The 25,512-nt window shown below is 46.2% G+C and overlaps 1 protein-coding gene across 1 annotated transcript in view; it reads right to left on the bottom strand.

Annotated features, from left to right (window-relative positions):
* slc15a2 (solute carrier family 15 member 2) overlaps nt 1-25,512 on the bottom strand; it is a 135,122-nt gene that overhangs the window by 61,959 nt on the left and 47,651 nt on the right. The window contains exons 14-15 of the mRNA XM_087989335.1: nt 14,652-14,740; nt 3,086-3,167 (exon numbers count right to left, since the gene is read on the bottom strand). Coding sequence (XP_087845461.1) covers nt 3,086-3,167; nt 14,652-14,740 — 171 coding nt within the window. The remainder of the gene's footprint in view (nt 1-3,085; nt 3,168-14,651; nt 14,741-25,512) is intronic.

The following is a 25,512-nucleotide window of genomic DNA, read 5'->3' as shown; positions in this document are numbered from 1 at the left end:
TCACTGGCTAGGCCACATTTATTGTCCGGAGAACAGTTAAGAGTCAACCACATTGCAATGGGTCTGAAGTCACATGTAGGTCAGAATGGCAGTTTCCTTCTCTAAAGGACATTAGTGAACCAGATGGGATTTTCCGACAATTGACTTCAGGTCATCATTAGACTCTTAATTAAGACCTTTGTTGAGTTCAAATTCCACCATCTGCTATGGCAGGATTCAAACCCAGGTCCCCAGAACAGTACCTGGGTCTCTGGATTAACAGTCCAGCCACAATACCATTAGGCCATTGCCTTCCCTTCCCAGTGAGGTGTGCAAAGGTACGGAAAAAGGCTGGAGATTGGCACAAGGTGATGATGTCTGAAGAGCCAATGCAGGCATGATGGATTGAATGGTCTCCTTCTGTACCATAACAATTCTGTGATCGGTAAAATGTATCCAGTTCCTCTGGGTTGCTGGACAGGCATCCTTTCAATTCTGACTAACTGGTTCATTTTTACAACATAGTGTACAATGTGGGTATGATTATGTGGTACAGTCAAACATACAACCTTGTAGAACATGGGTTCAATCCTACCTCTGGAATTTGAATTCAGTTACAAATTCTAGATAGTTAGACAAAACCCAGCCAGTGTACTCATCACCTTTAGGGAAAACCTACTGTATTTATCTGGTCTGGTCTCAATGTGATTCTTGTCCCATCGAGTGTGCTAAGTGATAAAGCATTATCTCAGGATAGCCATCAATGGCTGTTCAACTCTGCAAGGGACTAGATTAACGTGACTGCAGGTATCTTATGGGTGTATTAGAGATGTTCGTGAGGGTGAATATTCTTCATCTCCTGGATCAGTGGTGCTGGAAGAGCACAGCAATTCAGGCAGCATCCGAGGACAGGCAAAATCGACGTTTCGGGCAAAAGCCCTTCATCAGGATTCCTGATGAAGGTCTTTTGCCCGAAACGTCGATTTTGTCTGTCCTCGGATGCTGCCTGAATTGCTGTGCTCTTCCAGCACCACTGATCCAGAATCTGGTTTCCAGCATCTGCAGTCATTGTTTTTACCTCATTCTTCATCTCCTGCCAAACTGTACACCCACATCAAACATTGTGGGTGTTGGAGAAACAAGTCCCACCAGGTATCTGATTGGACACACCAGCAGCATTCCCCCAGGATGCCGTGCGATCGGAGTGAGGGGACCAGCAACCTCAGCTTCGTCATGGTAGGATTGAACCCAGGTTCCACTGGGTTGTACATCTGACTATACCACACTATCACACCACAACCACCTGATGAAGGAGCAGCGGTTCGAAAGCTAGTGCTTCCAAATAAACCTGTTGGACTGTAACCTGGTGTTGTGTGATTTTTAACTTTGTACACCCCAGTCCAACACCGGCATCTCCAAATCATGACCCACATTATAGGTTATATTGTTCGCGTGTGAGCTCTGTAAAGGTGAATGAACACATTGCCTTCATGAGCGACATGACAGTGGCTCCTACTGTGCCACACACACTTGCCCTTCTAATCTGTCAAGGATTTTCTTTTGATATGGTCGCTCAGAGGTTAGCACTGCTGCCTCACAGTGCCAGGGATCCAGGTTCGATTCTAACCTTGGGTGACTGTCTGTGTGGAATTTGCATGTTCTCCCGTGCCTGTGTGGGTTTCGTCTGGGTGCTCTGGTTTCCTCCCATAGTCCAAAGATGTGCAGGTTAGGTAAATCAGCCATGTTAAAGTGCCACACAGTGTAGTGTCCAGGGATGTGCAGGTTAATTAGATAGGCAATAGGAAATGCAGGGTTTCAGGGATAGGGTGGGGGAATGAGTCTGGGTGGGATGCTCTTCAGAGGGTTTGACTTTATGGGCTGAATGGCCTGCTTCCACATTGTAGAGCTTCTACGATTCTATTACCATTGACAGACATTGTGCATATGACGGGGGGGGGGTTACATCCCTACGTCACACAATGGACCGAATGGCTTCGTTTTGTGATCGAAGCAAGTTGGCCAGTTTTACAGAAGTGAAAACATGCAGTTTTAATGAGTATGTAAGGTTGTAAGGTCATAATGGGGGCACACATGACATCAAACGGTATGAAGAAAGTAGGGATCCATCTTAAGTTGTTCCCAGGGAATTACAGCCAATCAACTTTCATTGTTGAGAAATTAGAGATCAGAGTTTAGCATCATACCATATAGGAGGCCATTCAGCCCATCATGCCGACAATGGCTCTTTGAAAGAGCTAACCAATTAATCCTATTTCCCTAGCTCTTTCCCCAAAGTCACATAAAGATTATCTTCTCAAGGATTTATCTAATTCCCTTTTGAAGGTAGTTGTTGAACTAACTTCCACCACTATTTCCGGCAGTCCATTCCAGATAATAACAAGCAAAAACAGAAATTGCTGGAAAAGCTCTGCAGGTCTGGCAGCATCTGTGGAGAGAAATTAGAGTTAATGTTTCGCATACAGTGACTGTTTTTCAGAGGGGTTCTGAAGGGAAGGGTTCTGAAGAAGGGTCACTGGGCCCTAGATGTTAACTCTACTTTCTCTCCACAGACCTGTTGACCTTTTCCAGCAGCTTCTGATTTTGCTTCTGATTTCCAGCATCTGCACCTCTTTCAGTTTGTTATCCAGATTATAACAACTTGCTGCATGAAAGAAACTCTTGTTGCTAGATTTTAGACAATGATGGTATGGTGGCACAATGGTTAGTACTGCTGTCTAACAGCGCCAGAGACCCAGGGTTCAATTCCTGCCTCCGGCAACTATCTGTGTGGAGTTTGCACATTCTCCCTGTGTCTGCGTCAGATTTCTCCAGGTGCTCCGTTTTCCTCCCACAGTCCAAAAATGTGCAGGTTAGGTGAATTGGCCATGCTAAATTGCCCATAGTGTTAGGTGAAGGGGTAAATGTAGAGGAATGGGTCTGGGTGGGTTGCTCTTCAGAGGGTCGGTGTGGACTTGTTGGGCCGAAGGTCCTGTTTCCACACTGTAAATAATCTAATCTTAAATTTGTATTCTCTAGTTACTGAAACCCTCGCTCCCACCCTCTGACACTGATGAAGAGTGGGCAGCACTCCACCCGGTGTTGGTACCTGAACTCCGACCTCCACAATGGCCGCTGCCACAAATGCCAGAGCTGCAAAGACCATCCCGAGCGTCATCCGTCTGAGGGGCCTGGGCAGGAGTGAAGAAACAGAAGGTTTGCAGTTTTCAGGGACTTGACGTAAGAACATTAGAAGAACAGCGCGGGTGTTTATTTGTCAATGGAGCTGTTCGGCCGTTTGTATGTGACATTAGCTCAGCTCTATGTTCCTGTTCCCTCCACTGTCTGAGAGAAATCAGGAATCTGCCCATCTGACCTGAAAGTATATTCAATAGGAACAGGCACAGTCCATTCAGCCCATTGAGCCTGCTCCAGTATTCAATGTGAACACTCCAATACCTTTTAACCACCCAATCCCATATGTCATTGGCATTCCGTATATCCTACTGGTTTTCAGTGTATGCCATTGGTAATCAGAGTCCACCATTAGTAATCAGGCTATGCCATTGGTAATCAGTGTCTGTCATTGGTAATCAGGATCTGCTACTGGTAATCAGTGTCTGTTACTGGTTATAAGGATATGCTATTGGTAATCAGTGTCCATCATTGGTAATCAGTATATGCCATTGGTAATCAGTATCCGTCATTGGTAATCAGCATATGCTACTGGTAATCAGTGTCTGTCATCGGTAATCAGTATATGCCATTGGTAATCAGAGTCCGTCATTGGTAATCAGGATACGCTACTGGTAATCAATGTCTTTCACTGGTAATCAGGATATACCATTGGTAATCAGTGTCTATCATTGGTAATCAGGATCTGCTACTGGTAATCAGTGTCTGTTATTGGTAAGCAGGATATGCTACTGGTAATCAGAGTATATCATTTACAGTCAGTGTATGTCATTAGTAACCAGTGTCCATCATTGGTAATCAGTGTGCACCGCTGGTAATCAGAGCACACCACTGGTAATCGGTGTATACCAATGCTAATCAGTGTATACTATAGATAATCAGAGTACACGATGGAGAATGTGAATCATAATGGCACATCTGCAACTCTCTGAGGAAGGGAATTCCAAAGATTCTCACCCCATCTCCAGGTGAAAGAATGTTTCCTCAGCTCAGTCCTAAATCATCAGCCTGTTAACCTGTAACCCTGTCCCTGCATTCAAGATTCCCACAGCTACCTAGACTACACCTCCTCCCACCCTGCCCCCTGTAAAAACGCCATCCCATATTCCCAATTCCTCCGTCTCCGCCGCATCTGCTCCCAGGAGGACCAATTCCAATACCGTACAACCCAGATGGCCTCCTTCTTTAAAGACCGCAATTTCCCCCCAGATGTGATTGACGATGCCCTCCACCGCATCTCCTCCATTTCCCGCTCCTCCGCCCTTGGGCCCCGCCCCTCCAATCGCCACCAGGACAGAACCCCACTGGTCCTCACCTACCACCCCACCAACCTCCATATACATCGTATCATCCGTCGTCATTTCCGCCACCCCCAAACGGACCCCACCACTAAGGAAATATTTCCCTCCCCTCCCCTATCAGCGTTCCAAAAAGACCACTCCCTTCGTGACTCCCTTGTCAGGTCCACACCCCCCACCGACCCAACCTCCACTCCCAGCACCTTCCCCTGCAACCGCAAGAAATGCAAAACTTGCGCCCACAACTCCCCCTTACTTCCCTCCAAGGCCCCAAGTGATCCTTCCATATCCGCCACAAATTCACCTGCACCACCACACACATCACTTACTGCATCCGCTGCACCTGATGTGGCCTCCTCTATATTGGGGAGACAGGCTGCCTACTTGCGGAACGTTTCAGAGAACATCTCTGGGACACCCGGACCACCCTGTGGTTCAACACTTCAACTCCCCCTCCCACTCCACCAAGGACATGCAGGTCCTTGGACTCCTCCATCACCAGACCATAGCAACACGACAGCTGGAGGAAGAGCGCCTCATCTTCCGCCTAGGAACCCTCCAACCACAAGGGATGAACTCAGATTTCTCCAGTTTCCTCATTTCCCCTCCCCCCACCTTGTCTTAGTCCCAACCCTCAAACTCAGCACCACCTTCCTAACCTGCAATCTTCTTCCTGACCTCTCCGACCCAATCCCCACTCCGGCCTATCACCGTCACCTTTACCTCTTTCCACCTATCGCATTTCCGACGCCCCTTCCCCAAGTCCCTCCTCCCTACCTTTTATCTTAGCCTGCTTGGCACACCTTCCTCATTCCTGAAGAAGGGCTCATGCCTGAAACATCAATTCCCCTGCTCCTTGGATGCTGCCTGACCTGCTGCGCTTTTCCAGCAACACATTTTCAGTTCTGATCTCCAGAATCTGCAGTCCTCATTTTCTCCTGCATTCAAGATTCCCTGGCCAGGCGAAATAACCTCTCAATGTACCCTGTTACCCTCCGTCAAAATCTCATACAAATTCAACAATGTTGTAAAGCCCAGTAGTCTCTTTTGGTTTAAGATCAAGCAACTTCGTAAAGGCTGGCTGGGGTGTAAGGTGATGATGATGGTGTGGGTTTGTGTATCTGATAGCTTTAAAGCATCTTAAACCAAGGTGAGGGGGGGGGGTCTTAGACCAATTACATGTTTGAACCCCTCAGCATGGCCAATAGCTATGGGAGTAAGGAAAATTACAGACCAATTAGCCTAACCTCTGTCATGGGTAAGATCTTGGAAACCATTGTGAAGGATAAGACTTATGAATACTTGCAAGTATATGGTTAAATAGGGCAGAATCAGCATGATTTCATCCAGGGTAGGTCATGCCTGACAAATCTGCTAGCATTCTTTGAGGATGTAACGAGTAGGTTAGACCAAGGAGAGCCAATAGATGTTATCTACCTGGACTTCAAGACCTTTGACAAGGTGCCGCACAGGAGGCTACTGACTAAGATAAGGGCCCATGGTGTTAGAGGCAAGGTGCTAACATGCATAGAAGCTTGACTGACTGGCAGAAAGCAGAGAGTGAGGATAAAAAGGGTCCTTCTCAGAATGAAAGTGAGGACTGCAGATGCTGGAGATCTGAGTCAAAAAGTGTGGAGCTCGAAAAGCACAGCAGGTCAGGTGGCATCGGAGGAGCAGGAGAGTCGACGATTCGGGCATAAGCCCTTTGTTCGGAATTGCGTTCCTGATGAAGGGCTTATGCCTGAAATGTTGACTCTCCTGCTCCTCTGATGCTGCCTGACCTGCTGTACATTTCCAGTGCCACACTCTTTGATTCCTTCTTAGGTTGGCAGTTGGTGACAAGTGGTGTTCCGCAAGGATTAGTGTTGGGACCATAACTTTTCACTTTATACATTAATGATCGAGATGAAGGAACTGAGGGCCTTCTGGTGAAGTTTGCAGATGATACAAAGATAGGTAGAGGGACGGGTAGCATTGAGGAGGTGGGGAAGCTGCAGAAGGATTTGGACAGTTTAAGCGAATGGGCAAAGAAGTGGCAGATAGACAACGTGGGAAAGTGTGAGGTCATGCACCTTGGTCAGAAGAATAGATTTATGGACTATTTTCTCAATGGGGAGAAAATTTAAAAATCTGAACTGCAAAGGGACTTGGGCGTTCTGGTCGAGGATTCTCTCAAGGTAAACTTGCAGTAGTTGGGAAGGCAAATGGAATGATGGCATTTATTTCGAGAGGACTTGAATTTAAAAATAAGGATGTGCTTCTGAGGCCACATTTGAAGTATTGTGCGCAGTTTTGGGCCCCAAATCTCAGGAAGGATGTACTGGCCCTGGAGCATGTTCAGAGGAGGCTCACGAGAATGGTCCCAGGAATGAAAGCTTAACATATGAGGAACATTTGAGGACTCTGGGTTTATATTTGATGGAGCTTACAAGGATGAGGGGTGGGGGGATCTAGTTAAAACTTACAGAACACTGAATTGCCTGGATAGAGTAGATGTTAGGAAGATGTTTCTCTTGGTAGGAAAGACTAGGACCCAAGGGCACAGCCTTAGAGTAAAAAGAAGACTTTTCAGAACGGAGATAAGGAGAAACTTCTTCAGCCAGAGAGTGGTGAACCTATAGAATTCACTGCCACAGAAGGCTGTGGAGGCCAGATCATTGAGTATATTTAAGATGGAGATAGATAGGTTCTTGAGTGTCAAGGGGGTCAAGGGTTATAGGGTGAAAGCGGGACAATGGGGTTGAGAAACTGATCAGCCATGATTGAATGGCAGAGCAGACTTGATGGGCTGAATGGCCTAATTTCTGCTCCTATGTCTTATGGTCTTATGTCTTAAATGAAGGAGCTGGTATTTATTTTGCACAACCTCAAGGCTATCCCATAACACATTACGGCTACCGAGTTGAAGGCAAAGAATTTTATATTTGAGGTGTGTGTGAATGGGGATAGAGTGCAGCTCAGCAATTGCATGGTTGAAAGAAATTTGGAGTTGGTTAAAATATTGGCACTGAAAATGTGTTGCTGGAAAAGCGCAGCAGGTCAGGCAGCATCCAGGGAACAGGAGAATCGACGTTTCGGGCATAAGCCCTTCTTCAGGAATGAGGAAAGTTTGTCCAGCAGGCTAAGATAAAAGGTAGGGAGGAGGGACTTGGGGAAGGGGTGTCGGAAATGCGATAGGTGGAAAGAGGTCAAGGTGAGGGTGATAGGTCAGACTGGGGTGGGGGCGGAGAGGTCAGGAAGAAGATTGCAGGTTAGGAAGGCGGTGCTGAATTCGATGGATTTGACTGAGACAAGGTGGGGGGAGAGGAAATGAGGAAACTGGTGAAATCCGAGTTCATCCCTTGTGGTTGGAGGGTTCCTAGGCGGAAGATGAGGCGCTCTTCCTCCAACCGTCATTTTGTTGTGGTCTGGCGATGGAGGAGTCCAAAGACCTGCATATCCTTGGTGGAGTGGGAGGGGGAGTTGAAGTGTTGAGCCACAGGGTGGTTGGGTTGGTTGGTCCGGGTGGCCCAGAGGTGTTCTCTGAAACGCTCCGCAAGTAGCCGGCCTGTCTCCCCAATATAGAGGAGGCCACATCGGGTGCAGAGGATGCAATAGATGATGTGTGTGGAGGTGCAGGTGAATCTGTGGCGGATAAGGAAGTTTCCTTTGGGGCCTTGGAGGGAGGTGAGGAGGGAGGTGTGGGCGCAAGTCTTGCACCTCCTGCAGTTGCAGGGGAAGGTGCCGGGAGTGGAGGTTGGGTTGGTGGGGGTGTGGATCTGACGAGGGAGTCACGGAGGGAGTGGTCTTTACGGAATGCTGATAGGGGAGGGGAGGGAAATATATCCTTGGTGGTGGGGTCCGTTTGGAGGTGGCGGAAATGACGGCGGATGATGCGCTGTACATGGAGATTGGTGGGGTGGTAGGTGAGAACCAGTGGGGTTCTGTCCTGGTGGCGGTTGGAGGGGCGGGGTTCAAGGGCGGAGGATCGGGAAGTGGAAGAGATGCGTTGGAGGGCATCGTCGACTACGTCGGGGGGGAAATTGCGGTCCTTGAAGAAGGAGGCCATCTGGGTTGTACGTTTTTGGAATTGGTCCTCCTGGGAGCAGATGCGGCGGAGTCGAAGGAATTGGGAGAATGGGATGGCGTTTTTACAGGGGGCAGGATGGGAGAAGGTGTAGTCCAGGTAGCTGTGGGAGTCGGTCGATTTGTAGTAGATGTCCGTGTTGATTCGGTCGCCTGAGATAGAAATAGAAAGGTCGAGGAAGGGGAGGGAGGAATCTGAGACTGTCCAGGTGAATTTGAGGTCGGGGTGGAAGGTGTTGGTGAAGTGGATGAATTGTTTAACCTCCTCGTGGGAGCACGAGGCGGCGCCGATACAGTCATCGATGTAGCAGAGGAAAAGGTGGGGGGTGGGGCCAGTGTAGTTGCGGAAGATGGACTGTTTCACATATCCTACGAAGAGGCAGGCATAGCTGGGGCCCATGCGGGTGCCCATGGCTACTCCTTTCGTTTGGAGGAAGTGGGAGGATTGGAAAGAGAAGTTGTTCAAGGTGAGGACCAATTCAGTCAGTCGAAGGAGGGTGTCAGTGGAAGGGTACTGGTCGGTACGGCGGGAAAGGAAGAAGTGGAGGGCTTTGAGTCCTTCGTGATGGGGGATGGAGGTGTACAGGGACTGGATGGCCATGGTGAAAATAAGGCGTTGGGGACCGGGGAAGCGAAAATCATGGAGCAGGTGAAGGGCATGAGTGGTGTCCCGAACGTAGGTGGGGAGTTCTTGGACTAAGGGGGACAGGACGGTGTCAAGGTATGCAGAGATGAGTTCGGTGGGGCAGGAGCAGGCTGAGTCAATGGGTCGGCCGGGGCAGTCAGGTTTGTGGATTTTGGGCAGGAGGTAGAAACGGGCGGTGCGGGGTTGTGGGACTATGAGGTTGGAGGCGGTGGATGGGAGATCCCCTGAGGTGATGAGGTTATGGACGGTCTGGGAGATGATGGTTTGGTGGTGGGGGGTGGGATCATGTTCAAGGGGGCAGTAGGAGGAGGTATCTGCGAGCTGGCGTTTGGCCTCAGCGGTGTAGAGGTCGGTGCGCCTCCCTTGTCTGCTGGTTTGATAGTGAGGTTGGGGTTGCAACGGAGGGAGTGGAGGGCTGCGCGTTCCGAGGGTGAGAGGTTGGAGTGGGTGAGAGGGGTGGGGGAGTTCAGGTGGCGGTTAATATCGCGGCGGCAGTTGGCTATGAAGAGGTCGAGGGCAGGTAGGAGGCCAGCACAGGGTGTCCAGGTGGATGGGGTGTGTTGGAGGCGTGAGAAGGGGTCGTCAGAGGGTGGGCGAGAGTCATGGTTAAAGAAGTAGGCGCGGAGGCGAAGGCGACGGAAGAATTGTTCGATGTCACGCCACGTGTTGAACTCATTAATCCGAGAGCGTAGGGGAATGAAGGTGAGGCCTCTGCTGAGGACTGATCTTTCATCCTCAGAGAGAGGTAGGTCTGGAGGAATGGTGAAAACTCGGCAGGGCTGGGAGCTAGGACCTGGTGTGGGGCTGGAGCTGGGTGTGGGGGCGGGGTTAGGCCTGGGGACGGGGAAATATTGGCAGCAGAGTTCTGGATCGGTTCCAAACAAGTGAGTGTGGGACAAACACTAGGAGAAGCAGACAGAATGCGTGATTGTCAGAAGGCAAATCTAATTGAGGAGTTTGGGTGGTTTTCTACATATAAAATTTAAACATTGTGAAAAGGAGACATGAAGTCAAAGCGTTTTGTTTTGCACTCGTCAGGATGGAAAAGCAAGAAGACCAACTTTAGAAAGGGAACACAAATCATGCTGCACGATCTTCTCCTGCTGTATAAATTGTTGTTCCCTTTCTAAAGTTGGTCTTCTTGCTTTTCCATCCTGACGAGTGCAAGACAAAAAAACTTTGACTACATGTCTACATTTTAAAACAAAAAAATGTTTTGTTTCTGTCCTACTAAGCGATTATTTATGGACAGGCTGAGAGAGTGTTACAGGCTGGAATTTAATCAAAGAATCCAGATGGTTTGTACATAGAATAATGGATACCTGGGAGAGAGCTACAGCTGGAATGCAATGTGACCAGCCCCTAAGGCATGAGTTATAATCCAGCTGAACTGACTGCATTATCTATCATTTATTGTCTTTAACAGGCACAATTTATGCACAGTGGTTTAACTAGGATTTTATGTCAGCTTTTGTGCTGTTTGCTAATGTTCTTTGAGCATGATGCAACTAACAGGAAAAGAGTACAATTGGGATTTCACACTGCAGGTCAACGGAGGAGTGAAATATAGCAAGTCTGCCGTCCCACCAAAACTTAAGTGAATCCAGTGATAAATTGCATTCCTTCCAAGTATGAAAAATAAAGCAGAAGCAGACCAATTGGCCCCCCAGTCTTTACTTGACCTCTGTGCATTCCGTCCACACTCAATAGAAACTATATTGAGCAATATTATGTCTATTAAAGACACTTTTTTCAAAAGGTTTGGTGCCTACTCCTAGTTCAGGATGTTACTGGGATCCATAAAGTTAATAAATCTTAGAACATAGAACGATACAGCTCAGAACAGGCCCTTTGACCCACGATGTTGGGTCGACCTGTGAACTAATCTAAGCCCATCACCCCACACTATCCCATCATCATCCATGTGCTTATCCAAGGACTGCTTCAATGCCCCTAATGCGGCTGAGTTAACTACATTGGCAGGCAGGACATTCCACGTCCTTAGCACTCTCTGAGTAAAGAACCTGTCTCTGACATCTGTCTTAAATCTATCACCCCTCAATTTGTAGTTATGCCCCCTCGTACAAGCAAACGTCATCATCCTAGGAAATAGACTCTTACTGTCTATCCTATCTAATCCTCTGATCATCTTGTATGTCTCTATCAAATCCCCTCTTAGCCTTCTTCTCTCCACTGAGAACAGACTCAAGTCCATCAGCCTTTCCTTGGTCACCTTCTCAAAAAACTCAATGAGGTTTGTGAGACATGACCTGCCCTTGATGAAACCATGTTGACTATCTGCAATCAAATTGTTGCTTGCTAAATGATTATAAATCCTATTTCTTATAATCCTTTCCAAAACTTTTCCGACAACAGACGTAAGGCTCACTGGTCTATAATTACCTGGGTCATCTCTACTGCCCTTCTTGAACAAGGGCACAACATTTGCAATCCTCCAGTCCTCTGGTGCTAAACCTGTAGACAATAATGATTCAAAGATCAAAGCCAAAGGCTCCAACATCTCCTCCCTGGCTTCCCAGAGAATCCTTGGAAAAATACCATCCGGCCGAGGGGACTTACCTACTTTCACACTTTCTAGAATTGATAACACATCCTCCTTACTAGCCTCAATCCTTTCTAGTCTAGTAGCCCATTTCTCAGCCTTCTCCTCTATAATATTCTCCTTTTCCTGAGTGAAAACCGATCAGAAATATTCATTTAGCACCTTTCCGATCTCCACAGGGTCCACAGACAACTTCCCACTTCTGTCTTTGACTGGCCCTATTCCTACCCTAGTCATCCTTTTATTCCTCACATATCTATCGAAAGCTTTAGGGTTCTCCTTTATTCTATTTGCTAAAGACTGCTCATGTCCTCTCTTTGCTCTTCTTAACTCTCTCTTTAAATCCTTCCTAGCTACTCTGTAACTCTCCATCGCCTCATCTGAACCATCTCACCCCAACGTCACATAAGCCTCCCTCTTCTGCTTAACAATAGATAAAATTTCTTTAGTAAACCACGGTTGACTAAATCATCACAGGTTTTGCAGAATTTATGGTCTGAATTCACTAAAACAAGATTACTATGCATCACGTGTCAGTTGGCCATTTGAGTGTTTTGGTCAGCCAGAAGCTCCAATATCGATGGACCAGGCCACTTAAGCCATCTCCATATCTATCTCCTTCTAAGGCTTGGAGCCAAATTTAGCTTTACCTTGTGACACACCTTTGAATGTTTTATTAAAGACAGTGTATGGATGCAAATTGTTGCAGTGTGGAGCAGGGATGTCTTGCCTCAATTGTACAGGGCTTTGGTGAAGCAACACGGGATTATTGTGTACAGTTTGGTCTCCTTGTCTGAGGAAGAATGTTCTGCCTATGGAGTGAGGGCATCAAAGGCTTACCAGACTGATTCCTGGGCAGGACTGACGTATGAAGACAGACTGTATTGGTTAGGACTATATTCACAGGTGTTCACGAAAATGAGGGGGGAATCTCACAGAAACCAATGAAATTCTAACATGGCTAGACAGGACAAAGGCAGGAAGGATGTTCCCAATGAGTCCAGAATGAGGGGGGGTCACAGTCTAAGGATAAGGGGTAGGCCATTTAGGACTGAGAAGAGGAAAAATTTCTTCACCCAGAGAATGGTGAGCTTACGGAAATTCTCTGCCACAGAAAGCGGTTGAGGCCAAAGAATCATCCAACTCAGTCCCCTGTTCCCGCTTTCTCCCAGTATCTTTCGATCCCTTTAGCCCAAAGATCTATATCTACCTCCTTCTTGAAAAATGCAATCTTTTCGGCTCGATTGCTTTCTATGCCAGGGAATTCCACAGGCTCCTCACTTTGGGTGAAGAAATTACTCCTCACCTTATGAGTAGCTGAAATGGAGATAATTATAATTTTCTTTATTCTCCTGTGGAATGTTGGTATCACTGGCAAAGCTGGCATTTGTTGCTTCTGTCTAATTGCCCTTGAACTGAGTTGCTTGAAAGGGCCAACCTGAGGGCTGTTAATAATCAAGCAGATTGTTGTGGGTCTGGAGTCACATGTAGGCCATGTTAGGTAGGGGTGGCAGATTTCCTTCCCTAAACGATGGGCTTTTATAACAATCGATGACAGTTTCCTGGTCGCTGTTACTGAGATGAGCTTTCAATTCTATTTGTTATATTTATTCATTAATTCCAACAGCTTCCATGGTGAGATTTGAAACCATGCTACAGAATTATAGAGGGCTACAGCACAGGAAAAGGTCCTTTGGCCCATTGAATCAGTGCCAGTCAAAAACAACCATTCAACTATTCTAATCCTATTTTTCAGCACTTGGCCCACAGCCTTGGATACCTTGGCATCGCAAGTCCACATCTAAATACTCCTTCAATGTTCGGAAGGTTTCTGCCTCTCCCATTCTTATAGGCAGTCAGTTCCAGATTCCCACCATCCTTTGGGTGAACATATTGACGTCCCTTTATCATTGATCCTTCCACCAAGGGGAAATATTCCTTCCCATCTACCCAATCTAAACACCTCATAATCTTATATATTTCATTCATGTCCCCTCTCAGCCTGCTCTGCTCTAAGGAAAACAATCCCAGTCTATTTAATCTCTCTTTTTAAAAATGTAGTCATTTGTGGGATGTGGGTGTCACTGGCTGGACCACCATTTATTGCCAGTCCCTACTTGCCCTTGAGAAGATGGTGGTGAGCTGCCATCTTGAATTGCTGCAGTCCACCTGCTGTGGGTTGACCCACAATGCCCTTAGGGAGAGAATGCCAGGATTTTGACCCAGCGACAGTAAAGGAACACTGATATATTTCCAAGTCAGAAGTGATGTGTGGCTTGGAGGGGAACTTGAATGTGGTAATGCTCCCATCTATCTCCTGCCCTTGTCCATCTAGATGGAAGTGATCATGAATTGGGAAGGCGCTGCCTGAGGGTCTTTGTTGAATTTCTGCAGTGCATCTTGTAGATAGTACACACTGCTGCTACTGAGCATCGGTGGTGAAGGGACTAGACGTTTTCAGAACTGAATCAGTGTTCAGTAATGTGTAGGTTAGATGTATTAGTCAGGGGTCAATACAGGCATAATAGGGTAGGGGAATGGATCTGAATGGGTTACTCTTTGGAGGGTCGGTGTGGACTTGTTGGGCTGAAAGGCCTGGTTCCACATTGTTCAGATTCTATTCTATTCTATTCCCCTAGAGGGTGCAAAAGAGGTAAAAGCAGAAACTCTCTTGGCACATGCAAGTATTGCAAATATACTTGAGCTGCTGACACAGCCACAGGCCCAGGCGTTGGAAAGTAGGATCAGACTGAATAGCTCTTCAATGGCTAACACAGACGCAGTCGGCCAAGTGACCCTGTTTTATGCCACACATTTCCTAGTTAATCTTTTCCCCATTTGGTGACAGCAAATCAATCAAGTAATTTATGTAACTGGCAGTGTCACTTAAAGGCTAATGAATACTCACGTGAAGTTGATTTTACATTTCCTAACGAGAGGGTAAATGCCCATGTCAAAGATTGGAATAAAAATAACAATCAAAAGGGCGTTAATAGTCTGTGGAGAGAGAGAAAAAACAAAACAAATGAAGCCACAGGTAAAACCAATTAACCGGATTAAATAACATAGAGACTTGTATTTAAATGACAAATCTTATCAGCACTCTCAGAAATTCTTCACGGTAACATCTACTCTAACAGGAAAGCCAAAACCTAAGCCTCATTCACCCTTTGTGTGTACGTTTCTGTAGTCAGTTAAGGGTTAGAAACAGTATCAGGAGGAAGCAAAGGGATTTAGAGACAAAGAAAGTGATAGGTGAGCAATTACCAACAGTAGAAGGTTGTATTGGCTGGGGGTGATGTTGGAGAAATGTCACTGCATGAGTAATCCAAGGACCCAGGTTAATGCTATAGACACATGGGTTTAATTCCCAACACAATTCCCAAACTCAATGATTAAAACTGGGATGACTAAGCTAGTGTCAGTGAGGCCCTGAGGTAAGACCAGTAAAACTTGCAAATGACACATGCATACTGGTGTGACTTGTTTTGTAGTCAGGGAGTCACTATTATTAACGTCTAACTTATGAACCCTGGTACTTACAAATGTGATCCAACGTTGGTGTGTAATTTTAAAGATGCAACGTACAAACATTACCTGTACTTACGAACGGCCCATCTATATCGTCCTGCTTTGTGTTCCGGCATCCAAATGAATCAACAGAACCCATTCACAACCCAGCACTGCAAGTATCTCAAAATGGAGCTTCAGTACCTCATTTCTAAATGTTACGTTTTTTTTCTCTCTTGATACCTGTTGTAAAAACCCATCTGGTTTACTAATTTTTTTTAGGGAAGGAAATCTGCCATCCTTACCTGGTCTGGTCTATGTGTGACTCCAGACCCACAGCAATGTGACTGGCTCTTCACTGCCCCCTGCAATGGCCCAGCAAGTCACTCAATTCAAATGTTACCCTTGCCAGCAGCGCCCACAACCCATGAATGAATAAAAAAGTCTGGAAGGTGGGGCACAGTTAGCCTGTGCCCACTGATCTGATTGGATGCTAAGTGATGTGTTGGATTGCTCAGTTTGATGTAACCCACTTCCAGTCCAGGGCCAGTCGTGGAATAGTTACAGCTGGGTTGTAACATAACTCAGGCCAGGCAGCATCCGAGGAGCAGGAAAATCGACGTTTTGGGCAAAATTCCTTCATAATTTTCCTGCTCCTCAGATGCTGCCTGACCTGCTGTGCTTTGCCAGCACCACACTAATCTAAACTCGGGTTTCCAGTATCTGCAGTCCTCACTTTTGCCTGTAACATAACTCACTACTGTTTGACAGAGGGAAAACTGTTACCTGTTCACCCTCCTTGGCACTGCTTAGCATATCTCTATGGCAAGGGAGATTGTGGACAGACTGGGGGGGCGGGGGGGGGGCGTTTCAAGCAAGGCACAGAAGGCAAAGGAGAAGATAAGATCTAATACATTCAATGTGATGAAGCAAATTGACAGAAAGGAGTGCGAAGCACAGAGCTCAAATTTCGATAAATGGCAAAAGAAACAGAGGGTAGAGAAAGTATATTCTCTGGTGCAAGTTAAGGATATCTGCTGCTTAAGAGGATAGAGGAAGCAGTTTTGATAAGATTTGTAGCTCAGGTTGAGGTTCTGGATGTAGATTTGCTCGCTGAGCTGGAAGGTTCATTTTCAAAAGTTTCGTCATCATACTTGGTAATGTCTTCAGTGAGCCTCCGGACGAAGCCTGGAGGCCTCGTCCGGAGGCTCGCTGAAGATGTTACCTAGTATGGTGACGAAATGTCTGAAAGTGAACCTTACAGCTCAGCGAGCAAACCTACATCCAGAGGAAGCAGATTCAACAGTAGCTTTCAAAACATTAATTAGTTCTTGAGAGGTGTGCCATGTGGGCACGGCCAACATCTATTGCCCATCCCCAGTTGCCCAGAGGACAGTCAAGAGTTTACCAAATTACTATGCCTATAGACTCACATGTAGGCCAGACCAGGTAAAGATGGCAGATTTCTTTCCCTAAAAGTATTCATGGGTCAGATTGGTTTTCACAACAATCATCAGTGGTGCTCACTGTGCGGTGAAATATTTATTGGATTCAAATTTTACCATCTGCTGTGATGGAATATGAATTAATATCCCTAGGCTAATGTCTTAGATTATCAAGCCAATGACTGGATGGAGGCTTCCTCGCTGAGCTGGAAGGTTCATTTTCAGACGTTTTGTCACCCTACTAGGTAACATCTTCAGTGGGCCTCAGGCGAAGCACTGCTGATAAGTCCTGCTTTCTATTTGTATGTTTGGATTTCTTTGGCTTGGCGATGTCATTTCCTGTGATGATGTCATTTCCTGTGATGATGTCATTTCCTGTGATGAAGTTGCTTCCTGTTCTTCTTTTTGGGGACGGTAAATGGGGTCTAACTCAATGTGTTTGTTGATAGAGTTTCGGTTGGAATGCCATGCTTCTAAGAATTCTTGTGTGTGTCTTTGTTTGGCTTGTCCTAGGATGGATGTGTTGTCCCAGTCGAAGTCTTGTCCTTCCTCATCCGTATGTAAGGATACTAGTGAGAGAGGGTCATGTCGTTTTGTGGCTAGTTGGTGTTAATGTATCCTGGTGGCTAGTTTTCTGCCTGTGTCCAATGTAGTGTTTGTTACAGTCCTTGCACGGTATTTTGCAGCTCAGCGAACAAACTTACATCTAGAATCTTAACCTGAGCTACAAATCTTTTCAAAACTCACCAAGACCTTATCAGTACATCACCACCTCCTCTCCTTAAATTATTGAATCATAGAATCCCAACAGTGTTTAAGCAGGCCATTCAGCCTAACAAGTCCACAACAACCCTCTGAAGAGTAACCTATCCCGACCAATTCCCCTATTCTATCCCTCTAACCCTGCATACACCATGGCTAACTTAGCTAGCCTGAACATTTCTGGACACTACAGGGCAATTTAATATGGCCAATCCACCAAACCTGCACATCTTTGGACCATGGGGGGAAGAAACCAGAGCACCTGAAGGAAACCCACACAGACATGGAGTTGAACAAATTGGAGTGTTAAGGGGAAAGAGTAGGGGAAGAGTGGGATTAATTGGACAGCTCTTTCAAAGAACCATCATTGGCTTAACAGGCTAAATGGTCTTCTTCTGTACTATAAGGTTCTATGATCATGCACCTTTGACTGTAAGGGGTGAATCAAGGCAGATCCTGAACAATGCACAGCAGATTAGGTGCTGATTTTCAAGTTATTAGAGGGAATGATCAAAATACACATGGACAGTGGGTAGATCCACCCCAGAAGTCCTCAAATCTCCCAGAATAATTCATCCTTGGGGGTAATTGAGAAAAGTCATCCCAGTAAACAGAATGAAAGGAAACAGTGATAAGTTGCTCCTCAGCTCATGATCCTCCCAGCTGAAACCCCAGGAGAGAAACAGTCTGTGACATGAAGAGCAGTGAACGGCAAAGGAAGGCAATGCTGCCATTGATGGAGTTGCCAGCAGAAATGTTGACTGGAGCGAGGAGCTGAGAGCTAGGGGCTAGGTTCCAAGAGCAAAGGGCAAGGAGGTAGAGTCTGAGAGACCAAGAGCTGGGATTGGAGCCATGATCGGAGGTTGAGCTCCAGGGGACAGGGTTTGTGGTCTGACAGCTGTTGCCCGGGAGCCAAAGGCTGAGTTAAGGTCTGGGTACCCACAGCTAGGGGGCAGAACTGAGATCCAAGAAAGCTTTCAACCAATTCCTTGAAAATCAATGTGAAATCTCTAAGCTAAGGTTGCATAAGTTCATAATTTTTTATAATTTAAAAAATGTAATGCATCCTACTCTAATGAACACTAGATTTCCATCTGAGACTGAGACAGGAGAAACAGTCAAATAGGGTTATAACAACCTGGCTAAAATGCTTGCGCATATTGAATGGAAACATATTGAATGTGACCTCACTGGTTTGTGGGTGGTTTGTTTAGGGAAATGGCCTTTTCAGTGTGGAAGCATGCCATCAGCTATTTTGTAAAAAATAAATTGTTGCTAACTTATGCCTGTTGCCTTTTGCCAATTTAAATATTGTGGTGTCTGGAAAATGAATGCTTCCTTTGTATGTTGTGGCTTTAAGTTTAATGGAGAATTAACAAGGATATTGATGAATTATTCTGTTTCTGCGAGAGCCCAGATACTCCATTGGAGAGTACAAATACAGATGTTATTGTGAAAAAGTGGCCTGTGAAAGTCAAAAAATAGCCCTCGGGGAAAATCTCAAGGAGAATCTATTAGAAAAGGGGAAAAAAAAATGATTTTGACACCTGTATCAAGGGGAGCATTAAAGGTGGATAAAGAAAAATCGTTTCCGCTGGTTGGGTCATCTATCACTAAGATGCAAAGTTTAAAAATTGGAGTTGTGCCTTTCAAAGCGAAACTAAGTAACACTTCCACACACAGTGGGTGACGAAAGCTTGTAACTCCATTCTGTAAATAACTTCAAATAATGTTGTTAATGTTGATCCTGTCAATGGTGTTCTTGCCTTGCACACATTTTGTACAGGATACCCTGTATGCCTCACTCTGTCCAAGATTCCTTCACCCTATGATCTGTATGTCCTTGCTTACTATGATCTACCTGTACTGCTCGGAAACAAAGCTTTTCACTGTATTTAGGTAGATGTGACAGTGAATCAAACGAAATCAAATGACAATGGACCCTGAATCAATTGATAATAGTACATCTGAGATTGATAAGATTTTTATTAATTCAAGTCAACTGCCATAAATGCTGTTGGATGCGAATCTTATCAGATCGAGTGGATCAGTTGGAGAGACAGATAGAAGCGATGAGGAATTTGCAACAGCAACAGTATATGATGGATGGCAGTTATAGGAAGGGGGGAAAGTCTAGATACAGTCACATAGATGGGTTAACTCCAGGAAGGGTAAGAGAGGTAGGCACCTAGGGCAGGAGTCTTTTGTGGATATACCCATTTCAAACAGGTATGCTGTTTTGGAAAATGTAGGGGGTGATGGATTCTCAGGGGAACGTAGCACGAACAGCCAAGTTTCTGGTATTGAGACTGGCTCTAATGCAACGAGGGGTACGTCGGCTTCCAAGAGATCAATTGTGTTAGGGGATTCTGTAGTCCGAGGTACAGACAGACGTTTCTGTGGCCAGCAGAGAAAAAGCAGAATGGTGTGTTGTTTCCCTGGTGCCAGGATCAAGGATGTCTCAGAGAGGGTGCAGAATGTTCTCACGGGGGAGAGGGGCCAGCAGGAGGTCATTGTCCACATTGGAACCAACGACATTGGAAAGGAAAAGGTTGAGATTCTGAAGGGAGATTACAGAGAGTTAGGCAGGAATTTAAAAAGGAGGTCCTCAAGAGTAGTAATATCTGGATTACTCCCAGTGCTACAAGCTAGTGAGGGCAGGAATAGGAGGATAGAGCAGATGAATGCATGGCTGAGGAGCTGGTGTATGGGAGAAGGATTCACATTTTTGGATCATTGGAATGTCTTTTGGGGTAGAAGTGACCTGTACAAGAAGGACAGATTGCACCTAAATTGGAAGAGGACTAATATACTGGCAGGGAAATTTGCTAGAACTACTCGGGAGGATTTAAACTAGTAAGGTGGGGGGGGGGGGGACCCAGGGAGGTAGTGAGAAAAGAGATCAATCTGAGATTGGTACAGCTGAGAACAGAAGTGAATCAAACAGTCAGGGCAGGCAGGGAGAAGGTAGGACTAATAAATTAAACTGCGTTTATTTCAATACAAGGGGCCTAACAGGGAAGGCAGATGAACTCAGGGCATGGTTAGGAACGTGGGACTGGGATATCATAGCAATTACATAAACATGGCTCAGGGATGGGCAGGACTGGCAGCTTAATGTTCCAGGATACAAATGCTACAGGAAGGATAGAAAGGGAGGCAAGAGAGGAGGGGGAGTGGCATTTTCGATAAGGGATAGCATTACAGCTGTGCTGAAGGAGGATATTCCCGGAAATACATCCAGGGAAGTTATTTGGGTGGAACTGAGAAATAAGAAAGGGATGATCCCTTATTGGGATTGTATTATAGACCCCCCAATAGTCAGAGGGAAATTGAGAAACAAACTTGTAAGGAGATCTCAGCTATCTGTAAGAATAATAGGGTGGTTATGGTAGGGGATTTTAACTTTCCAAGCATCGACTGGGACTGCCATAGTGTTAAAGGTTTAGATGGAGAGGAATTTCTTAAGTGCGGACAAGACAATTTTCTGATTCAGTATGTGGATGTACCTACGAGAGAAGGTGCAAAACTTGACCTACTCTTGGGAAATAAGGCAGGGCAGGTGACTGAGGTGTCAGTGGGGAGCACTTTGGGGCCAGCGACCATAATTCTATTCGTTTTAAAATTGTGATGGAAAAGGATAGGCTAGATCTAAAAGTTGAAGTTCTAAATTGGAGAAAGGCCAATTTTGACGTATTAGGCAAGAACTTTCAAAAGCTGATTGGGGGTAGATGTTCACTAGTAAAGGGATGGCTGGAAAATGGGAAGCCTTCAGAAATGAGATAACAAGAATCCAGAGAAAGTATATTCCTGTCAGGGTGAAAGGGAAGGCTGGTAGGTATAGGGAATGCTGGATGACTAAAGAAATTGAGGGTTTGGTTAAGAAAAAGAAGGAAGCATATGTCAGGTATAGTCAGGATAAATCGAGTGAATCCTTAGAAGAGTACAAAGAAAGTAGGAGTATACTTAAGAGGGAAATCAGGAGGGCAAAAAGGGGACATAAGATAGCATTGGCAAATAGAATTAAGGAGAATCCAAAGGGTTTTTACAAATATATTAAAGACAAAAGAGTAACTAGGGAGAGAATAGGGCCCCTCAAATATCAAGGCGGCCTTTGTGTGGAGCCACAGAAAATGGGGGAGATACTAAATGAATATTTTACATCAGTATTTACTGTGGAAAAGGATATGGAAGATATAGACTGTCGGGAAATAAATGGTGACATCTTGCAAAATGCCCAGATTACTGAGGAGGAGGTGCTGGATGTCTTGAAACGGTTAAAGGTGGATAAATCCTCAGGACCTGATCAGGTGTACCCGAGAACTCCGTGGGAAGCTAGGGAAGTGATTGCTGGGCCTCTTGCTGAGATATTTGTATCATCGATAGTCACAGGTGAGGTGCTGGAAGACTGGAGGTTGGCAAATGTGGTAAGAAGGGTGGTAAAGACAAGCCAGGGAATTATAGACCGATGAGCCTGACCTCAGTGGTGGGCAAGTTGTTGGAGGGAATCCTGAGGGACAGGATATACATGTATTTGGAAAGGCAAGGACTGATTCGGGATAGTCAACATGGCTTTGTGCGTGGGAAATCATGTCTCACAAACTTGATTGAGTTTTTTGAAGAAGTGACAAAGAAGATTGATGAGGGCAGAGCAGTAGATGTGATCTATATGGACTTCAGTAAGGCGTTTGACAAGGTTCCCCATGGGAGACTGATTAGCAAGATTAGATCTCATTGAATAAAGGGAGAACTAGCCATTTGGATACAGAACTGGCTCAAAGGTAGAAGGCAGAGGGTGGTGGTGGAGGGTTGTTTTTCACACTGGAGGCCTGTGACCAGTGGAGTGCCACAAGGATCGGTGCTTGGTCCTCTACTTTTTGTCATTTACATAAATGATTTGGATGCGAGCATAAGAGGTGCAGTTAGTAAGTTTGCAGATGACACCAAAATAGGAGGCACAGCGAAGAGGGTTACCTCAGATTACAACAGGATCTGGACCAGATGGGCCAATGGGCTGAGACGTGGCAGATGGAGTTTAATTCAGAAAAATGCGAGGTGCTGCATTTCGGGAAAGCAAATCTTAGCAGGACTTATACACTTAGTGGTAAGGTCCTAGGGAGTGTTGCTGAACAAAGAGACCTTGGAGTGCAGGTTCATAGCTCCTTGAAAGTGGAGTCGCAGGTAGATAGGATAGTGAAGAAGGCAGTTGGTATGCTTTCCTATATTGGTCAGAGTATTGAGTACAGGAGTTGGGAGGTCATGTTGCGGCTGTACATGACATTGGTTGGGCCACTGTTGGAATATTGCGTGCAATTCTGGTCTCCTTCCTATCGGAACGATGTTGTGAAACTTGAAAGGGTTCAGAAAAGATTTACAAGGATGTTGCCAGGGTTGGAGGATTTGAGCTGTAGGGAGAGGCTGAACAGGCAGAGGCTGTTTTCCCTGGAGCATCGGAGGCTGTGGGGTGACCTTATAGAGGTTTATGAAATCTTAAGAGGAATGGATAGGGTAAATAGACAAGGTAAATAGACGAGGTTTACAAAATTGAGGGGCATAGATAAGGTAAATAGACAAAGTCTTTTCCCTGGGGTTGGGGAGTCCAGAACTAGAGGGCGTAGGTTTAGTGTGAGAGGGGAAAGATATAAAAGAGACTTAAGGGGCAACGTTTTCACGCAGAGGGTGGTACGTGTATGGAATGAGCTGCCAGAGAATGTGTTGGAGGCTGGTACAATTGCAACATTTAAGAGGCATTTGGATGGGTATATGAATAGAAAGGGTTTGGGAGGGATATGGGCCGGGTGCTGGCAGGTGGGACTAGATTTGGTTGGGATATCTGGTCGGCATGGACGGGTTAGACCGAAGTGTCTGTTTCCATGCTGTACATCTCTATGACTGTATTAAAGGTCATGGAGTAAAAGCAGGCATATGGAGTCAATCCCAAGAGCTGGGTTTGTGCACAGGTGTTCCACAAAAAAAAGTACAGGAAATCAATATTTGCCCATTTGTATTTTTTTTACGTTCTAGGTGATGGAATAAATATTGATACTGAAATAAATTACAATGCTTTTTTTAAGCAGGAAATGTGGCTGCCAAATTTGACCATAAATGTGACATAAATGGGCGGTACGGTGGCACAGTGGTTAGTACTGTTGCCTCTCAGCGCCAGAGACCCGGGTTCATTTCCCGCCTCAGGCGACTGACTGTGTGGAGTTTGCACATTCTCCCCGTGTCTGCGTGGGTTTCCTCCGGGTGCTCTGGTTTCCTCCCACAGTCCAAAAATGTGCTGGTTAGGTGCATTGGCCATGCTAAATTGCCTGTAGTGTTAGGTGAAGGGATAAATGTAGGGGAATGGATCTGGGTGGGTTGCGCTTCGGCGGGTCAGCGTGGACTTGTTAGGCCGAAGGTCCTGTTTCCACACTATAAGTAATCTAATCTAATCTCTAATCTAATTGCTCGATAATCAGTTTAGTTGATTAAGTTTAAATATTGATTGGATCACCAGTGATATTCCTTTTCTCTGAAACAGTGCCATGGGATCTTTCACATTAATCTGACAGTGTACATCACAACATAACCTTTCTCCAAAAGACACAGTTATCTATCATATTCTGGATCAGTAGTGCTGGAAGAGCACAGCAATTCGGGCAGCATCCGAGGACAGGCAAAATCGACGTTTCGGGCAAAAGCCCTTCATCAGGAATAAAGGCAGAGAGCCTGAAGCGTGGAGAGATAAGCTAGAGGAGGGTGAGGTGGGGAGAGAGTGGCATAGAGTACAATAGGTCAGTGGGGAAGGAGATGAAGGTGGTAGGTCAGGGAGGAGAGGGTGGAGTGGATAGGTGGAAAAGGAGCTGGGCAGGTCAGACAAGTCCGGACAGGTCAGGGGATCGAGTTGCTGGAGGTTAGAAGCTAGGATGAGGTGGGGGAAGGGGAAATGAGGAAACTGTTGAAATCCACATTGATGCCCTGGGGTTGAAGTGTTCCGAGGCGGAAGATGAGGCGTTCTTCCTCCAGGCGTCTGGTGGTGAGGGAGCGGCGGTGGAGGAGGCCCAGCACCTCCATATCCTCGGCAGAGTGGGAGGGGGGAGTTGAAATGTTGAGCCACTGGGCGATTTGGTTGATTGGTGCGGGTGTCTCGGAGATGTTCCCTAAAGCGCTCTGCTAGGAGGCGCCCAGTCTCCCCAATGTAGAGGAGACCGCATCGGGAGCAACGGATACAATAGATGATATTAGTGGATGTGCAGGTAAAACTTTGATGGATGTGGAAAGCTCCTTTGGGGCCTTGGATAGAGGTGAGGGAGGAGATGTGGGCGCAGGTTTTACAGTTCCTGCGGTGGCAGGGGAAAGTGCCAGGATGGGAGGGTGGGTCGTAGGGGGGCGTGGACCTGACCAGGTAGTCACGGAGGGAACGGTCTTTGCGGAAGGCGGAGAGGGTTGGGGAGGGAAATATATCCCTGGTGGTGGGGTCTGTTTGGAGGTGGCGGAAATGTCGGCGGATGATTTGGTTTATGCGAAGGTTGGTAGGGTGGAAGGTGAGCACCAGGGGCGTTCTGTCCTTGTTGCGGTTGGAGGGGTTGGGTCTGAGGGCGGAGGAGCGGGATGTGGATGAGATGCGTTGGAGGGCATCTTTAACCACGTGGGAAGGGAAATTGCGGTCTCTTTTTACAGTTATCTATCAACCCAGTTCCAGTTTGTAAGCTTAAGTCTCTGGAGTTGGGTTTTGATTTCACAGGCTCTGGACTCAGAGACAAGAATGCAACATACAGACCAAATATTGTCACTCACTGTCTGTGTTCAGATGTGGTGAACAGTCAGCAACAGGGGAGAGATGGAAAATGCCGAGCATCCTGAGGCTGCACCCTAATTTAATTCAGCTGCATCAGGCTTGGGAAAGTCAGGAAGGTAAATGAGCATGTTTCCGTTTTGATCTTAAATTCCTTATCGAGTTATTTCAATGATACCTTAGTCACACCCCTCTTTTTCAGGGCAATTCAGGTTGAGCAATATATGTTGGCCTATCCGACAGCACTCACATCATGTCAAAGAATAAGGTTT

The sequence above is a fragment of the Chiloscyllium plagiosum genome, unplaced genomic scaffold (genome assembly GCF_037043375.1).
Source record: "Chiloscyllium plagiosum isolate Xiang-an unplaced genomic scaffold, Cpla_swu_hap1 HiC_scaffold_7, whole genome shotgun sequence".
NCBI lineage: Eukaryota > Metazoa > Chordata > Chondrichthyes > Orectolobiformes > Hemiscylliidae > Chiloscyllium > Chiloscyllium plagiosum.
Note: the sequence above shows the minus strand (reverse complement) of the source record. Positions and strands in the feature narration are given on the sequence as shown.